The 18,661-nt window shown below is 36.4% G+C and overlaps 1 protein-coding gene across 3 annotated transcripts in view; it reads right to left on the bottom strand.

The window, feature by feature from the left end:
* Positions 1-18,661, bottom strand: part of LOC111044916 (transmembrane protein 98) — a 54,397-nt gene that overhangs the window by 4,250 nt on the left and 31,486 nt on the right. For 2 of the 3 annotated variants that reach the window (XR_005570657.1, XM_039422569.1), the window contains exons 5-6: positions 13,651-13,869; positions 10,908-10,965 (exon numbers count right to left, since the gene is read on the bottom strand). Coding sequence is in view for 2 of the 3 variants with exons in the window: in XM_039422569.1 (XP_039278503.1) it covers positions 10,908-10,965; positions 13,651-13,869 (277 nt within the window). In the remaining variant the exon portion in view is untranslated. Of the gene's footprint in view, positions 1-10,306; positions 10,966-13,650; positions 13,870-18,661 lie in introns of those variants that run through there. The other variant, XM_039422568.1, reaches the window with a different exon arrangement.

Raw genomic sequence — 18,661 nt, 5'->3', positions numbered from 1 at the left:
CCAGTATGATATGCTTGGCAGTTTCTTCACACTGATTACAAAGCCCACACACTCCAAAGTCTGACTTTCATTTCTGAGTCCAATTGTGTGGAGATGTTTCCTGAAGTGGCCGTGTCCGTTATCAGGGCAATCAACTGCTTGACCTGACCTCTACCCAGACTGGTGAAGCGAGGGCTTGCGTCTGCCAGCAGCCTTTTGCCAAGTGCTTGACCAGGGTGACCTTGCCATTGCTGGTAATTTAAGTCCCTGGACCATTTACTTATTGTATGGAAGACAGTTGTTTTGCTTATGTCACAGCTTGGCTCTGGGCCAAAGAATGGCATACTGGAACCCCGCTTAGCAAGCTCATCTGCACGCTCGTTACCTCCTATGCCTACATGGCTAGGTACCCAACCAAGATGCACAGAGTTGCGTGTTGCAAGCCTGCTGAGTGTTTTGTGGCACTCCCACACCAATTTAGACAAGATTCATTGGAGTCAAGAGCCTTGAGGGCTGCCTGACAAACTACAGGATTACTATACAGGGCTAAATTAAACCGATCCCGAAAGGCGCGCTGTACTGCAACCACTGAAACAAGGTCTATAAATACAGGTCATGACACTCATGTTCCTTATGGAGCGGCCATTTTATGGGGTCTTTATGGCGGTAGGCCTACATTTGAAAATCCAATTAATTCAATTTGCTCGTGACAAAATTATGAATTTTAAAAACAATATTCTAGTTCGGATAATATGTAAATTCAGGTTTTCAATTTTTTAATAATGAAATTTCAATAATAAATGCTTCAATTATTCATTTATTCATTATTAAAAATTGTTCTTGTTCTTGTAGATCAAGGATTATGATTCAAAAGGCATTGGGACAAGACAGAAATATGCGAGGCCAATTTCAAAAAGAGTTTCAAGTTCCCGATCAATTAAATCTAAAAATCAACAATGCAGTTCCTGGTCGAATCTAATTTACTAGTAGTTCTGTGAACAGTAGACCTCACGCAGTATTCTCATCCACAAGTACCTGATATATCCACGAGTACACAGACTATATAATAATTATTATACCTTATGGAAATACAGCAATAGACTGGCTTCTCCACATCTGTGTAATCACTTGTCAGCTGATTTATGATGAATAATTCTATAGTCTGATTTTTACTCTAATATTTGCGTATGAAGGAGGTTCCTTTTTCCTTTTATATTATCCTTGAAATGCAAAATTTCCAAAAACCTTGTATATACGTCGACGCGCAATTAAAAAAGGAACATACCTGTCAAATTTCATGAAATTTATTATCGCGTTTCGCCGTAAATGCGCAACATATAAACATTCAAACATTTAAGAGAAATGCCAAACCGTCGACTTGAATCTTAAATCTCACTTGGCTCGGTTAATTATTATTCTGTCGGAACAATTTATTTTACAATTCAAAGCCAAGCAATATCCCTTGAACAATATTACAAAATAACACATCATGTTGTTCAATCCATAATGATAACAGCTGATAAATTTGAAAATTGGTATACTAGGACCCCATAAAATGGCGATTTTGCAATGCATCACGGGATTGTGTCATGACCTGTATTTATGGACCTTGCACTGAACAGCCACTCGAAAAGTAGGCCTCAACTGCGAATGCACGATTCTCGCTGTTCCAACGCATAATGGCGACTGATCTGTGCAAGAACAAACCTTCAAAACCACCACTCTCGAGAATTAGCATTCCGCTATGTCATCAACTAACTGAGGAAGTTTTGATCCGCACATTGTACTTGAGTGCAATTATACTCCGTACAAAATAACTTTTGACTTTGACGAATATGCGGCGCAGAGAAGTGGAGGGAGATCAGCCAATTACTGTGATTGATATAGATATCAGTCCAGGGAATGAATGCTCAAAAAAGGGTATAGAGGAAAAGTTTAGAAGGCAATTTTTGACCCCGCAGTTCTGTTTAGGGTAGTGAGGAGGTAAACATATCAAAAGTCCCCACCCCTACCCACTGTGCTAAGGGGGTGGGGGTGGTTCAAAGGTACCATTTTTGGTTTCTCGCATATAACTCGCAAATTATGCATTTTACAGACATGACTATTCTATAAGGGATTAAAGCTTACATAATTTCATACAATATTGAACCAACAACTTTTTCTATGTCTCTTTCACTTTTCGAGATATCCGCTCTAATAGATGTGACATTTAAAAAAAAACACATTTCCTTCGATTTTTTGCTATTTTTGCTCTTATAACTTTTTTAATATCGATGGGGAAAATCCATGCTGATCATGAGCTTATAGAGCATCAAATTCTCTCCAATTTTATGTATAATTTCACAAGTTTACGCACATCCCCACGACTGTTGCAGCAGCTTCAGTGTTGAGTGTGAGATCTTCAGTTATGCAAAAATAGACCAATTTACAAAGGAATTTGGTGAGAATGCTTTGAACACAATTTTTGACTTCGCAGCTTTGTTGGGACCAGTTAGGGGATGAACATATCAAAAGTCCCCATCCCTACCCCTTGTGCTTAAGTGATGAGGGTGGTTTAAAAGTTGCATTTTTCAATGTTTTGCTTACACGCTCATATCTTGAGAATAATGCGTTCAACCGACATGACTAACTATTCAGAAATGAAGCTTGATAAGTTCTCTACAATATTTGTTCTGTGGTAATTTGTGAAATCTCCAACAGTTTTCGAGATATACGCTCTTAAAAGTGTAAAATTGTTAAAACAACAGCTTTTAATACTATTTTTTTGATGTTTCAGGGCCTACAACTCTCCAACAATGTAAAAATGAATGCTCACCGTAGATTTGTAGAGCTTTGTTTTCTCTTCAATTTGATGTATTATTTCACTACTTAATGTTTTCCTTCTATTGTTATAGCAGATTCAATGTTGGGGGAGAAATTTTCAACTCTGCAACAAGTGTCAACTTAGCAGTTCCACACCTTCAATAGACGGGCTAGAGATCGAGATGGCAGCGTCGAAGAGACAACACAGTTTGTGTGGTGCGTGTAAAAAAACGGTTAAAAATTGTGATAATGCTATGTTTTGTGATGGAATGTGTAATTTTTGGTATCATATTGGTTGTGTGAACATTTCTTCAACTGAATATCAGAAAGTAGATGAGTTAAGTGACGGTTTTGTGTGGTATTGCGTAGCTTGCAAGGTTAAGGTTGCTTCAGTGCTGTCTGAACATGCAGGAACTGACAAAATCAAATCTAATAACGAAGAAAATAGTGAATTTTCTGAAAATCTGACTATTATTCTTGATGAATTAGGTCGTCTAAGTGATAACTTCGTTGCATTGGATTGGATTTGGATTGGTGATAACTTCGTTGATCCAATGATTTTGGAAACAATGAGCCAGGTCATCTAACTATCCATCAAGCAATGGATAAGATTTTGTCCTCGAGCTTCAACACTAACATAATTGTCAGTGCGATACCCAGCAGATACGATAGACCTCAATTCAACGATGACATACATTTTGCAAACATATGTATCTCGGGTAGAATATCGTCTTACTGTGGGGCATCAAAAGTGATTTATACAGAGGTCAATAGGGACATGCAGAGACACCATTTCACAAAAAAGGGCTTACATTACTCGAAGAATGGTAAGCGTTTCATGGGAAAGATTTTATGTGACCTTGTGACTAGCGATAGTGGAATTATTGCTAATTGCATGACCAGAAGAACGACTGCTGAAAAATACGTTCCTTCTAAACGAATGGAGATTAATGACGATGTTGATGCGATAACCATTGACTTCATCACCGGCGCCGTTGATTGGTCAGTCTCATACGACTTGGCACGGAGGAGCAGCTTCAAACGTGCGACATCTCACAAACGCAGACGAGACACTTCACCAACTGGACGAGAATGGAATTGCCCTGGATGCAATAAATTCTGATGACAATCTGCATGATACCTCACAATTCAACAACAGACAATATCATACTTCACCATTTAGTAATAACAGTTTTTCCTTAGTTAATGTAGAAAATAACAACGTTCAACATCCACATGTTTTTCTCCCATTTTACAAAATTCATGTCCTCAATCACCAATACTTTCCCGGCACAGAGAAGAGAGTAGTTTTTAGAGGTAATTTCCATGCTCAACCGAACTCTATAAACAGAAGCACACAAATCAGTAACTTCATCAACCATTCTATATTAATGGAGATCACTGTTCTGCACTCTCAGTATTCTTTTGCAATGTACAGAGCTTAAGCAATAAAGTACAAGAAATCAATGTGATAAATAGTACAAATAGACATGATATTCTTTGCTTGACAGAGCATTGGTTGAAAAAAGATCTTCTAAGTCTAGTCAAAATAAATGGTTTTGTAATGAGCTCTGCCTTCTGCCGAGTGAATTCTAAAAATGGTGGTGTAGCTATTTTTATTGCTGACAGATGTGTAAATAATTTCAAAGAAATCGATGTATCTACATATACAGATGAAATCAACCATGAGTTTGTTGCTGTTAGGAATAAAAATTTGAAAATAATTGTCATAGCGCTATATAGATCACCAAAAGGTGATCTAGCTCTCTTTTTTAATGCATTAGATAGACTAATTTTATCATTAACTAAATATGTGCATGATCATCACTTCATAATAGGAGGTGATTATAATGTAAACATATTGTCTGTTGATTCTAGAAGAACTGAGTTGGTGAATTTTCTCAAATCTTATAACCTGTATTTAAGTAACTTCGAGCCAACAAGAATGAATTCTTGTTTAGATAATGTAGCAACTGACTTGCATCCTGATTTGTTTGAGGTGGCTGTTGAGCCTGTCATGCTAGGAGACCATGATGCTGTATGCTTCAATATAAGTCCAACTTCTTGAACTTAAGTGTGGATAATGCATGTAATAGCTTGAAAGCCGGTAAGTCCTACAGTTTTAGAGCAATAACTACGGAGGGAACCAATCATCTGCGTTCTCAACTCTATGGTAGGGATTGGTCTAGTATTCTCATTCACAAATCAGCTGAAGACAATTTTCAAACCTTTTTCAAGTGTTTTTATGAGTTTTTCAAGTGTTCTTTTCCTTTGAAAAGTAGGAAGCCCAACAATGACAAAATTAGTAAGATGAAACTATCGCCTGCTTTAAGTGGTCTGAGGAATGCGTTACTCATCGCTTACAATAAATACAAGAATTTTGGGTCGGAAAATGAAAAATTTAATTATCGGAATTTAAGGAGAATCTATAGATCTGAATTGAAAGCATCTAAACTGAATACCAATGTTAGGTTTATTGAGTCGGCAAGCAATAAATGCTCAGCTGCTTGGAAAATCATTAGAAAAAGTTCAAATCCATATCAACAATGGAAAACATCAGTCTCTCCAGATGCGTTCAATAATATTTTTTAGAAGCAATAGAGAAGATTAACATTAGTATTACCGCATCAGAAATATCAGCAACCAACTTTTTGGAGTTTTCCCCTAGATCTGTTTCAAGATTTGAGTTAAGAGAGGTATCAGTTGAGCAGGTTCTTGCCATTGTTTCGAAAATGAAATCTACAACTAGTAATGATATCTATAATATATCTAGCTCATTGATTAAAAAAGTTATTCATTCAATTGCGGACCCCTTAACATCGTGTTTTAATGCTTGTATGAATGAGTCAGTCTTTCCGGCAGTTCTCAAACATTCTAGAACTGTGCCCATCTATAAAAAAGGTTGCAAGGATCAACCTGAGAATTTTAGACCAATATCTATCCCTCCAATTTTTAGCAAAATTTTTGAATACATAATTGGGACTCAACTCTATGAATATTTGGAGAGTAATGGCCTACTCTCAGATACCCAGTTTGGTTATAGGGCGGGCAGATCAACTATTGACGCGGTTAGCTCCATTGTCGAAGATATTATGGACTGCTTCAATTCTAAACGTTATGCAGGCCTAGTGCTTATGACTTAAGTAAAGCATACGATGTTGTAAGCCATGACATTCTGCTGAAAAAATTGCATCATCTAGGCGTGCATGGAAAGTCCCTCAAGCTCATAAAGTCGTATTTGAGTGAGCGTAAACAAACTGTCAATGTCAATAAAGAATTTTCCAAGCCTTGCCATGTACCTCAGGGAGTACCACAAGGTTCAATATTAGGACCATTGCTGTTTCTTGTTATGATGAATGATGCAGGTTTCAGCACTGATTCAAGAATAGTTTGCTATGCAGATGACACCTCCATGCTCTCGACCGATTCTGACATTACAACTCTGAAAGAAAAGATGTCTACTTGTCAAGAACAAGTGAGCCTATGGTTCAGGGCAAATAACTTGCTTCTCAATAGTGGAAAGACACAAGAAATGATCTTAGGTTTGAGACAAGTGGATGAGAAAGATGTGAAGAGTGTGAAGATTCTTGGTATACACCTCGACCAAAGACTAACATGGGGCCCTCATATTGATTATGTATGTTCTAAGCTGAACCGAGTTTTGTATCTCCTACGAAGATTGAAGGAATGTGTTCCTAAAGATTACCTTAGGATGACATACTTTGCTTTCTTTCAAAGTACTTTTTCGTATGGTCTCTCTCTATGGGGGTGTTCTCCTGATATTCATAAAATCCTACTGCTTCAAAAGAAGGCAATAAGAACTATTTCCAATGCTAACTACTTGGAGCACTGCAAGCCATTGTTCATCAATCAAGGGATAATGACTGTTTATAGCTTGTTTGTTCTCATGTTGGCCGTGAATGTAAAGAAAAATATGAATGAGTTTATATGTAGGGAAAATATTCACCACCATTATACATATGAACTTGAGTGAAAATTTGACTGCAAAAACCGCTGTTCAACAAAGCTTCACTTATGCTGATTCTGTCAAGTCCAAATTTCAAGATAAAAAAAGTGATAGGAAGAATCTTAGCAGAGTTTCTAAACCAGTGACTGTTGGAGATAAGCCAGCCAATTCATCAGGCCCTAAAAAAAGAAATTTATTACAGGCAGTTCACACTGTGAGCATAAATTATCGACTGCAGGTAGGAAAGTTTTTCTATTTGTTTCTCGTTTTGGGCCTGATACAAATGTAATTGAGGTGAAAGACTATCTGAATAGTAAAAAACAAGCTGACTATGTGGTTGAGAAGTTGAATGCAAAATTCCCAAAGGAGTATTCATCATTCAAAATAGGAGTGCCTTCCAGTTTGTTGAGTGAGGTGTATGATTCTGACTTTTGGCCAAGTGACATTCTGGTGTCCAAGTTTTTCAATAGAGGAAGGAAACAACCTGAAGCAGGTGATTTAAACTCCATTCGCCCGAAGCAAATAGAGGTGAATTAGTTCACCTGGACGCTCAGAGTGAGGATAATTATTCCCTATCCAATTTTAAAATGATATTTGTAAATGTGCAATGCTTAAGATCAAAAATTAATTTGGTTTCTCTCTTTGTTGGAAAGTCATATCCAGATGTTTTGTGTATAAGTGAGCATCATCTTCTTGGCCAGGAGATTGAATTCTACAATACTATTGAACATTTGAAATTTGGAGCAGGATACTTTCGCTCAAATCACAAGAATGGAGGAACTGCAGTCTATCTAAGAGAGGATTTATTGTCTAGTCCTGTTGACGTGAGTATGTTTTGTAGGGAACTTGACATTGAACTATCTGGAGTAAAACTCGAAAAATACAATGTAATTGTCATCGCAGTTTATCGTTCCCCAAATGGTAATGTTGAGCATTTTTTCACTGCCATGGACAATTGTTTGACAAGCCTGAACAAGTTGAACATGCCTATAGTTCTTGGCGGAGACGTAAATATCCACTTGAATGAAGAAAACAGCATATATCACACATTCAGGTTTCTGCTGCAAAGTCATGGATTGTACATCACGAGTCATGCTCCAACTAGAGGTGACAACTGCTTGGATACCATTGCAACCTCTCTTGACTCCTGGAACTATGAGGTGGACATCCAGGATCCTATGATTGCTGATCATGACGCTGTCATAATGAACATGTGGCTGAAGTCGGTGAGTGAAACTTCAGATTCTGTACCTTGGCACTCCAATTACTTTAAATCTTCTAGAAAAATTGACCCTGGGAGGATTCCACAACTTAAAGCAGCCTTGGCCAATCTAGACTGGACCGAAATTCTGTCTGATCCAATGGATGATCCAGAAGAGCTCTTCAACTCCTTTTTTAAAGAATTCTCTAACATGTTTGACAGAATCTTTCCTGCAAAAATGACAAGAATCAAAAAGAGCCATCTGGCCCAGAAAATAAATTCATGTAGGCAAAAAAGTAATGCCTGGTATACGCCTGGGTTACTTCGGCTACAGAGTTTTGTCTTGGCTCTGGATTGCAGAAGGAAATCTTGCCTCGATGAGGAAGAGAGGAAGAACATCCATAATCAATACATTAAGGCAAAGAGGATTTACAGGCAGGAGGTGGACCTTGCAAAACGGGAGGCTAACATTAGCTCAATCAATCAGGCCAATAACAAATGCAAGGCTGCTTGGGACCTAGTGAAAAGTGTTTCAGGACCAAGTAAGCAGAGTTTGAAGCCCAGAGTCAAAGCAAGCCCTGATGAATTCAATAATTTCCTGATACAGGAGGTGGAAAAAATTGTCAGTGCCCTACCAGAAACAGACAGATCTTAGGTGGCTGCTGGCAGACTCTTTCAGCAACCCAGAGATGGTACTGTAGAAATGGAGGACTGGGACCCAGTAACACCAGAAGACATTATTCAAATGGTGAGTCACTTCAGAAATAAAAAGACTCAAGATATCTACGGTATGTCAGTTGACCTGTTGAAATCTATTATTGATGTCATTGCCCATCCTCTTAGTGTAGTGTTGAATGCATGCCTTAGCAAAGGATATATCCCCACAGCCCTAAAACTGGCTAGAACAGTGCCTATCTTCAAGAAGGGTGACCCTACAGCCCTGAAAAGCTACAGGCCAATTTCTATTATTCCCGCACTGGCCAAGATCTTTGAAGCCTTTATGAAGATTCAACTAATGGACCACTTTGAGAGCAATAATCTATTTTCAAGTGTGCAGCACGGTTTCAGGCGCGGTAAATCAACAGTCACAGCTGTTTCCAAGCTGGTATGTGACATCCTAGATTCTTTTGAAGAGGGGGACTCAGTGGCGTTGGCTCTGGCAGACCTGAGTAAGGCATTTGAGTGTGTCCCGCATGATATTCTGCTGGAGAAACTTGAAGCGTATGGAGTTGTAGGTCGGGTCCTTGCCACCCTGGAATCCTACCTAACAGACAGAAGGCAGATCCTTTCGCTGGAGGGAGTTAACTCAGGTCCTCTACAGGTTAATCATGGGGTGCCACAAGGATCAGTGATTGGACCCCTCCTTTTTCTGATTATGATCAATGACCTTGGTTTGCTGGGAGGCATCCTACTTTTTGCTGACGACACCACAATCTTTGCTAGAGGGAGAACACCATTGTTGGCGCAAAAGGCGGCTGCAGATATTTTTGGACTAGCAAAACAGTGGTTCAACAATAATAAGCTGAGTCTAAATGAAGACAAGACACAAGAGACTACCTGTAGCCTCAGTACAAACCAGCTCATCAATCGCACTGAGGTCAAGCTACTAGGATTTACGCTGGATTCAAGACTCACCTGGGGTAGCCATACCAACAAACTTTGTCTGAAGCTATCCAGGGTAATATTTCTACTCAGACGTCTAAAGCCTCTTATTTCAAGGAAGCATCTTGTTGAAGTCTACTTTGCCTTGTTCCACAGCCATATTATCTACGGACTGCAGATGTGGGGACATGCGCCCGGATGTAATGATGTGCTTCTTCAACAGAAAAAGGCATTAAGAATTTTGGACTCAGCCGGATACCTTGATCACTGTCGGCCGATCTTCATCAGACTGGGTATCTATACGGTGTTCAACCAGTATATTCTGCTCTCCTTGCTACACATAAAAAGTCATTATCACTCAATGACAAGAAGAGCTGATAAGCATTCGTATAATACCAGAGGGAAAGCAAAAATTGATGTACCCTTCTGCAGATTGAACAAGAAAAGAGACTGTTTCCCTGTACTGGCACAGAAGATCTTCAATGCGCTGCCAGACATGGTGAGGGATCTGGATGACAGAAGTTTTGGTGGAAGGATTAGAGCCTGGCTGCGTGGGATGCCATTCTACTCTGTGGCTGAATACTTTGAGGCCGACAAGTCTTTAATTTGATTCAAGTGATTTAGAATCCGACCGACCATCTCGATCTATTTTTAAGCTTTAAAAACGTTAATGTTTGACAAGTTTTGTATAAATTTTTACAATCAACGACGACCAAATTAGGTCTGAATATAAAATGACGCCGTCCATCCAAGAATCTGCTATAACAATAGAAGGAAAACATTAAGTAGTGAAATAATACATCAAATTGAAGAGAAAACAAAGCTCTATAAATCTACGGTGAGCATTCATTTTTACGATGCATTGTTGGAGAGTTGTAGGGTTAATAGGCTAATAGGTAAAAGCGCAATTGCCAATTTGTCGATTAGAGTCAGTTGACTGAAGGCTTTCAGAGAGTAAACTCCGTAAGTTTAACATGAGCGCTTGAATACTCGCTAGAAATCAGAGAATGCTGGCCAGTTCAGAACGGTAACATCACCGCTGTTGTATCCCTACCTCTGTATGCCTTCTCTGCTGCGCATGTCCCTCCCAAGTCACAAGTAATTTTGTACGGAGTATAAACTCTATATTTTCTGTCACTAGTGTTTGGAACCATAATTCTATTCCAAGCTGCTGACTGTAAAAAGTGGAATTTTAAAACTTGGTTAAACTTGTTAAACGTTGAAATGACGACTTATAGACTTAAACTGTAGCTTGTGTAGAGTACAGTTACTATATAAACTTCAATATAGTGGAGCCTTGTTTTGGAATAGCCTACAGTATTCATGAATTGACATCGTTAGAGGAGCTTGAGTCAACTGAAGAATTTGCATCATGTTCGGCTGCTTCACGAACTAAGGCCGCCTCTCTCAGAACCTGGAAATAGAATTCATTTTATTATTCATTAAATTTATTTATTTTATTAATTTCTTGGTTCAGTAGTATCATAGCCCCAGGCAGAAGAACTCGCTCAAAATGTCTCTGATATTCTGTCAGCTGTTCTATTAAAAGCAGAGAAAATGTGTGTTTAGTTATTGAATATCGGGGGACCGAGCTTCGCTCTGGAGTGTAAAATCATAGACAATTTGTAACGAAAGATTGAATTTATAGTTTATATTTATTTATTCATTTTCTCAGTCATACAATTATTTTTACAGTTATATGAGGAGGAACAACAGGCTTATGCCCATTAAGTGTCCCTTATCAAATTTATACTACAGTCCAAAATCTAGGTTAAGCTACTATCACTCATCAAAATAACAATGTATTCACACTTCAAAAACAAACACATCATCAATTACAAATAGATATACTATGAATTCCATTTATAATGATATACTATGTTTGCTACAATATTTGTTAGTATACTATGTACTATTTTACACTAACAGCATATAGTTACTATTTTGGACTTTCTGAAGTAAACACGTTTTCTAAAAAAAGAGAAATAAACAAAAATAAGATTTTTTGCTAGATTATTTTTCTCGTGAGATCGATCAGCTGAGGAATAACCCACACATGCACTCGCTCACTCACTTTCATTACGGTATCGACAGACGACAAAAATTCCATCTGTTTTCCAAGGATGCATTTATCCTTTTAATGTCCTTCAGCGAGTTATCCCAGATGACTGTGAAAATGATAGAGCTATACGCTTTGTCTAATGAGAGACAAGGATAGCAAACCAATGTTGATCAGATGCTGATTTCATTTTACAGACTATGTTCGAGAACTCAATGAATTATTATTCACTTTACGAAGATTTATTAATCAGCAAGAAGATTGATTTTAATTTGTATTTCATTAAAAAAATGTAATTTCATGAATCGGCGGTGCTTCAACAAATAAGGATATAAAATAATATATTTTTCCTACAGATACCTTAAAAAGTGGCCATTCCTGCACTGATTACAGAACGCAAAGAATCACTTTTCCGCTCTAGTGCGCAAAGTATTACTTTGCGCACTCGAGATTTGCAACATGGCAACACAAAATAGTTGGTGGGTTATATGGAGGATTAGTGCACGAAAAACAAAATTAAGTTGGTAACAATGAATGTGGTTAGATTTAGATAAGAATCATATCAATGGCTACCCTACATTTATGATAAAATCCCAATCTAGAAATCCAAAACAAGAATAATGTTCATCTAAATCATAATTAAATAATCATCATTTAATAATAAATAATATTTCTTTTCTATTGATAATTATTATTTCAACTGCAAGCAATGAGAAAAGTAGCAAATATACATTATAAAATTCGAATTTTGAGGTTAAATGATTACCGTTCGATATCCATATAAATAAAAATAATAAAAAAACATAAGAATACCACAATAAATATTCTCGGTTGACTATGTTATTTTTATAAGTATTTTTCAGTTTACTCTAAGCATTTTCCTCGGTAATTTGAGCAAAAGTCTAAATTTCTGAATCCTTTTTCAGTACTTTCTAGCTGGATGAAACAAACTTAGGTAAGATTCTTCCCGCTAGGTCGCGCGCTTGTCGGTTCAGCCATCTTGCAGCCATCCCAATCAACTGTTGGCGTGTATTTTAAATGCAAATTTTTTGTTCTATCTGTATTTTTTCTGATTCTTGAATGAATAAAAATGAGAACTTTGGCTGAGAATTTCCAACTTCAATTGGAGTATTAATTTTTTTAATGAATTAAGGTTATTAATAACAGCATCACACATTTCTTGAGTGTAGCAAAGAAACTTAGAAACTTAGTTACCATAGAATGTGAAAAGTCAGTAATAGACGGTGAACATGTCCTATACCAAATAAAATGTTTGTTTGTGTAAATCTTTAGTATTTTTAATGCTCATAATAAATATTGCAACCATTCCACAACAGAATTGTTCCAAATTCAGTCTAAATGACAATAGAATGAATATTATAAAGTTATATAGTGAGTCAGCTGTACTTTTTGTTTAGGAGTAAGTTTGTTTTTTTGGTTCGTGTTAAAAAATTTCTCTAATAAGTGAATATTCTCTATTTTAAAAATAACTGAGTGTTTACTATTATTATTATTTTGGTATTTGGAAAATCTAAATTCAAAAGAATGGTTTGTATGGATATTTTTGGACTGAAAATTTTATGGAAATCTAGAAGACATAACCTCATTTTGGACTTTTAATGCTACCTAAATTTGGGAGAGAAATAGTACAAGGTATTCTTAGTTTTTCTCTCCCGTTTCACAATGTAGAAATGGTAATTAACTGTAAATTTCATAAGAAATGTAATTAACAAAAATTCAGTCCCAAATTAGGGTATATAGGTAGAGGTATCAGAGAAATTATAGTGAAGTCCACGTTATAATACCAGTGTACAGTATTTGATTGAATTGGTGTTGCTATCCTTGTCTACCATTCGACAAAGCAGATATCGCTATCCTTTTCTACCTCCGCAACAAGCCATATCGTTTCTCAACAATGTACACTCTCACCCGGCCAAAACAGTAATAATAGACAGTAGTCGACAGTAATCGGCTTGACAGATACAGAACGGTACCCGATGAAGATACAGCACAATGTAATTGTTTTTATTTATTTATTACCGTAAGGTGTTTGCGCATATGTTCTAGCGCACGCTCGCAGACGGCAGCGGGGGTGGAGGGGGAAGCAGGGAGCAGCCCGTGCTTCGCAACGAGAATGAGTTGAGTGACGGTAAGTACTAGCGCCAGACAGCGAGCTTCCAGTAGACTGGCGTCCAGTACTGGCGGACAGTACATTGTGCGAACCACATCGTCTACACAGTCTGACACTTGTTTCGCCACCTAAAAAATGAAAAATTGAAATTTATTTATTATTTTTTACAAAAAACACAGATCGTGTGAGAAAAACTAAAGATACCTTGTACTATTTCTATCCCAAATTTGGGTAACACTAGCAGATAACCCGTGCACCGCAAGGGTCTAATTAAAAACTTGACCTACCGTACTGAAATCTTGGAGAATTTAAAATAGGCCTATAACCATCCTCGGTAATTTGAGAATCTGTATGCAAAATTCAAAGTTAATCATTCGTGAATTTCCTATCCCGTACGTGTATAACCCAATTCCTCCCTTAATTATAATTATAGATTAGAATTGTATTTAGATGTTTCTTCTTCTTCTTCTTCTTCTTTGGCTTTGCCTTATCCCATTTAAATGGGGTCGGCATTCCTTCCTGCCTCTCCACAAAGCCCTATCCAATGCTTGCTCTCTCCTCCAACCACTCTCCCGCAAGTCAGCCGCTATTCTATCTCCCCACCTCATCCTAGGTCTACCTCGTCCTCTCACACTCTTCGTCCAACATAATCCTCCTCCCGTCGCTGTACATGCCCAAACCACCTCATCCTTGTCTCCTGCATTTTCTTTCCCAGTGGTCCAACTTTTACAGTGCCTCTGATCAATTCATTTCTTATTTTATCTCTTCTTGTAACCCCACACATCCATCTTAACAGTATTTAACATCTTAAGATGTTTCAAATACCAAAATTATAATGATTTATACCAATCAGTTATTTTCAAAATGGAAAATATTCTTCTATTGGAGAAAAATTTAAACAAGAACCAAGAAACAAATTCAATCCTAAAAGTACAGTTGACGATTTAAATAGAATGGAATAGAAATACTCTAGCTTAATATTATAAGCTCTCATATCTTAATTATCTTTTAAAAAAATCTTCATGGCACTTTTTCCACATTGGGAAATACTAAAATCTACCCTAAATTTTAGTCATTTTTAGTCAAACTTGTCATCATATCAGGAACCCGATCGGCCTATGGTGAGGTCCACGTTATAAAGTCAGCACCGAATTCACATTGGTTATGCCATCCTTGTCTACCATTAAACAAAGCAGATGACGCTATCCTTTTCTACAGTGAGGTCCACGTTATAAAGTCAGCACCTGATTAACATTGGTGTTGCTGTTCTATAGTGAGGTCCACGTTATAACGGCAGTGATGAAGGATAGGAGAAAAACGTTGCCATGCCAAGTCTCTCCATTTTGCCACTGACTGTACCCACTGTTACTCAATTCATCCCATTAAATTTAATCTAATAACAATTATCATTTCCTTGATTACATAATTAATTTAATGTCAAATTAATCAAGAAAATATATTTTTTCATAATTTGATTCAAAAATTTGCTTTCATACCTGACATCAAATATTTATTTTTATACAAACCTGAAATGGCGGCTAATTTAAAAATCTGGTGTGGTACACTCACACAACTTTCCTTGCTCATATTTGAAACTACGATCAGACTTTTGTATAAGTGTATATATAATTGTTTTCAGAGTTCTTTTTCCTTTGTGTAAATTGTAAAATTCGATGATTTTTTCTAGTCGTCATTTTTTTTAAAGTCGTCAAAACATCTGTTCTACAGATGAAATATCTCGACTATGTGTTCTTTTTATGAACTGCTCTACCTACCTACCTCATGCACGAGAAGGAGGTTACAAAGTTCATTTCTCAAGGATGGGGTGGACCCCCCATTAGTTTCCCAGAAAGGAGACTCATGCCAGTTAATAGAGCTGATAAATAACTATACAGAGTATGAATTTGAAAAAAATCGGTCAAGTTATTTTGAGAAAATCATGAAAAACATGGTTTTTCTAGTAATTATCCGCCATTTTTCTCAAGTATATTACGGAGCTCCTGCAATTTTCTCAGAAATGAGACTCATGTCAGTTGATAGGGCTTATAAATAGCTATACATGGTATGAATTTGAAAAAAATCGTTAGGGCCGTTTTCGAGAAAACCGTGAATAACATGGTTTTTCAGTGATTATCCGCCGTTTTTCACAAGAATATTACGGAGCTCCTGCAATTTTCCCAGAAATGAGACTCATGTCAGTTGATAGGGCTTATAAATAGCTACCATGGTATGAATTTGAAGAGAATCGTTAGAGCCGTTTTTGAGAAAACGGTGAAAAACATGGTTTTTTAGTAATTATCCGCCATTTTGAATTCAATTTTATTGAGATCCTCTTATTGTCAGATCCTCATGGTATAAGGACCTTAAGTTTAAAATTTCAAGTCAATCGGTTGATTAGGAATGGAGTTATCGTGTTCACAGACATACACACATATATACACACATATATACACACACACACACACACACACACACACACACACACCACACACACACACACAGACCAACACCCAAAAATCATGTTTTTGGACTCAGGGGACCCTGAAACGTATAGAAAACTTGAAATTAGGGTACCTTAATTTTTTTTGGAAAGCAATACTTTCCTTACCTATGGTAGTAGGGCAAGGAAAGTAAAAAGCTGTGATACAACAATCTGAATTTCAAAACAACAGAAATTAAGTTATTTGGTAGGTATTCAATTCCAATTTCTTTTAAAAATAATAGAAAAATAGAAATCCTATTTAAAAATAAGTAAATTCAATGGATTAATTCTGAAATAACTTTTCAATATTATTTATACCGGGGTACGAGTAGGTCTAACCTAAACGTGCAGGCTAACTGAAGCATGGATGAAGTCCAGGATGGTTAGTTATCAACTTTTAAAATGTCATTTCAGGTATTTTAATTTGTGTTTCTCATACGGTAATGTTTAAAAATTATTTCATTGTTTCAAAAATAAATTTTGAAAAAATTATACGACTTGTGTACTCAAGTATTTTGATAGAATGAAGGAAAAAATGGGGCTGAGAATTGTTTGGTCAGTTTTGTACAGTCACTGTCAAAAGTGAATATAAAATATTCTGGCAAATAGACAACATTGCAAAGCGAGAGAGAGATAGTGCTATCTGTTTTGTTGTATGATAGAAAAGGACAGCAACAGTATTGTCAATCGTACACTGCCATTATAATGTGGACCTCACTATAGAAAAGGATAGCTCTAACTGCTTTGTCTAATGACAGACAAGGATAGCAAGACACCAATTTCAATCAGTTGCTGACTTTATAACGTGGACCTCACAAATTGAAGTCCACGTTATAATGGCAGTATTTGATTAAAATTTGTGTTCCTATCCTTGTACAACGAAGCATTGAACAAAGCAGATAGCGCTATCCTTTTCTACAGGGTGATTCTTAATTATGGTAAAATAATTCAATACGTGATAGTAGAGGTAAAAATAAGAAAAAAATTCTTATAAACATATATCCATAAACGCTTCATTGCGAGCTATACAGAGTGAAAGTTTTCGCCCGGAATTAAGTTCCTCTAGTGCAATACACCGATGCTAAATTGTTTGGGGACTAGTTTTTGAAAAACTTATGCTGGATTCATATGGAAAAATATCTGAAAAATTGAATAAAACTAGTCTGGAAGCTGTAGTGTGAGTAGTTTTTGAGAAAAAAGTTGAAATATGCAAAAAGTCTAAGTAGAAAAACACAGACTTCTACGTTTGAAGCCCGATAACTTTCTTTAATGACGAGTAAACAAATAATTTTTCGCAATAAAAATTGTAGAGAATTTAATTCTGAAAAGAATTATGTAAGCCGTGTAAACTAGATTTAAATAAAAGTTGAATAAAATGTATTCTTATGTAGTACATTACACCACAAAAATTTGCTGTTTTATGAGGAGAGAACTAATAACTCATAGGTTGTAGATGATTGAAAATAAAACATGGATTTAAATAACAGCTGTTCCAAAATAGCTGAAAATGATTTTTAGAAATATTTTAGCTCACTGTTGAACAAAACAACAAACTGTAAGTTAGGCCTACTGTAATCGCGCTGTGTTTTTTGTTTAATCTATTAACCAGTTATTTGTAACCATTTCACTTTGCTTTTGTGTCAAGTGTCAACTTTTAAAAAATGGCAGGTAATTTTAGACATTATTCATACTCCGAATCAGCTGACATGCATTTAATAGTAGATGATTTTCTCCACTGACATTATAACGCGGGCCTTATGTAGTGTTCAGGGAACTTGTTCATAAAAATTCTTAGCATAGCTATAATAAATATTATCAAGACTATTGACAATGTATTTCAATGGACAATTTAAATTTTTTTATCTAATTAGTGGGTAACCTGTATAATATCATAGGGTGGGTTGTAGTTATAATGTCTAGTTTAGATTTCGTTCAGATATTTTCCACATTTCAATATTAAAAATATCAAAAATACTACTGAAAATGTATTACAATAGATATTGGAGAATTGTAATAAAAATATAAAGCCGCGTTTACACCAGAGTTGTCAACTAAGTTTTCAGTATAAATTCTGCTGCTCATGTATTTAGTTTTAGATTGACAATGGTGTAACAAGCGAAACCGGTCTTTCTAAGTTTAAAAAAAATCTGTGGTTTTTGACAATTTCTTAGTCTTTTCATTTAATATGAATAATTACCACAATATCAACAACTTCTCAACTACACAAAAAAGTTTTCAATAAATTGCGGCAATTTGTTGTCAAATTAAAAAAAAACACAGCAACATGTATGGAAATCCTTGTTTTCAACAAAATTTTTGTCTCCCACTCAGTGTGGGAAACACTGTGAAAGTTGCCAACAAAATGTTCCCCTCTACGCCGAATACGCTCTCTGGGCAAAAATTGAAAACTTTATTTTTGCTGAGGATGATGCCCACAT

The sequence above is a fragment of the Nilaparvata lugens genome, chromosome 3 (genome assembly GCF_014356525.2).
Source record: "Nilaparvata lugens isolate BPH chromosome 3, ASM1435652v1, whole genome shotgun sequence".
Taxonomy (NCBI): Eukaryota; Metazoa; Arthropoda; class Insecta; order Hemiptera; family Delphacidae; genus Nilaparvata; species Nilaparvata lugens.
This window is presented reverse-complemented; position numbering and strand designations above follow the sequence as displayed.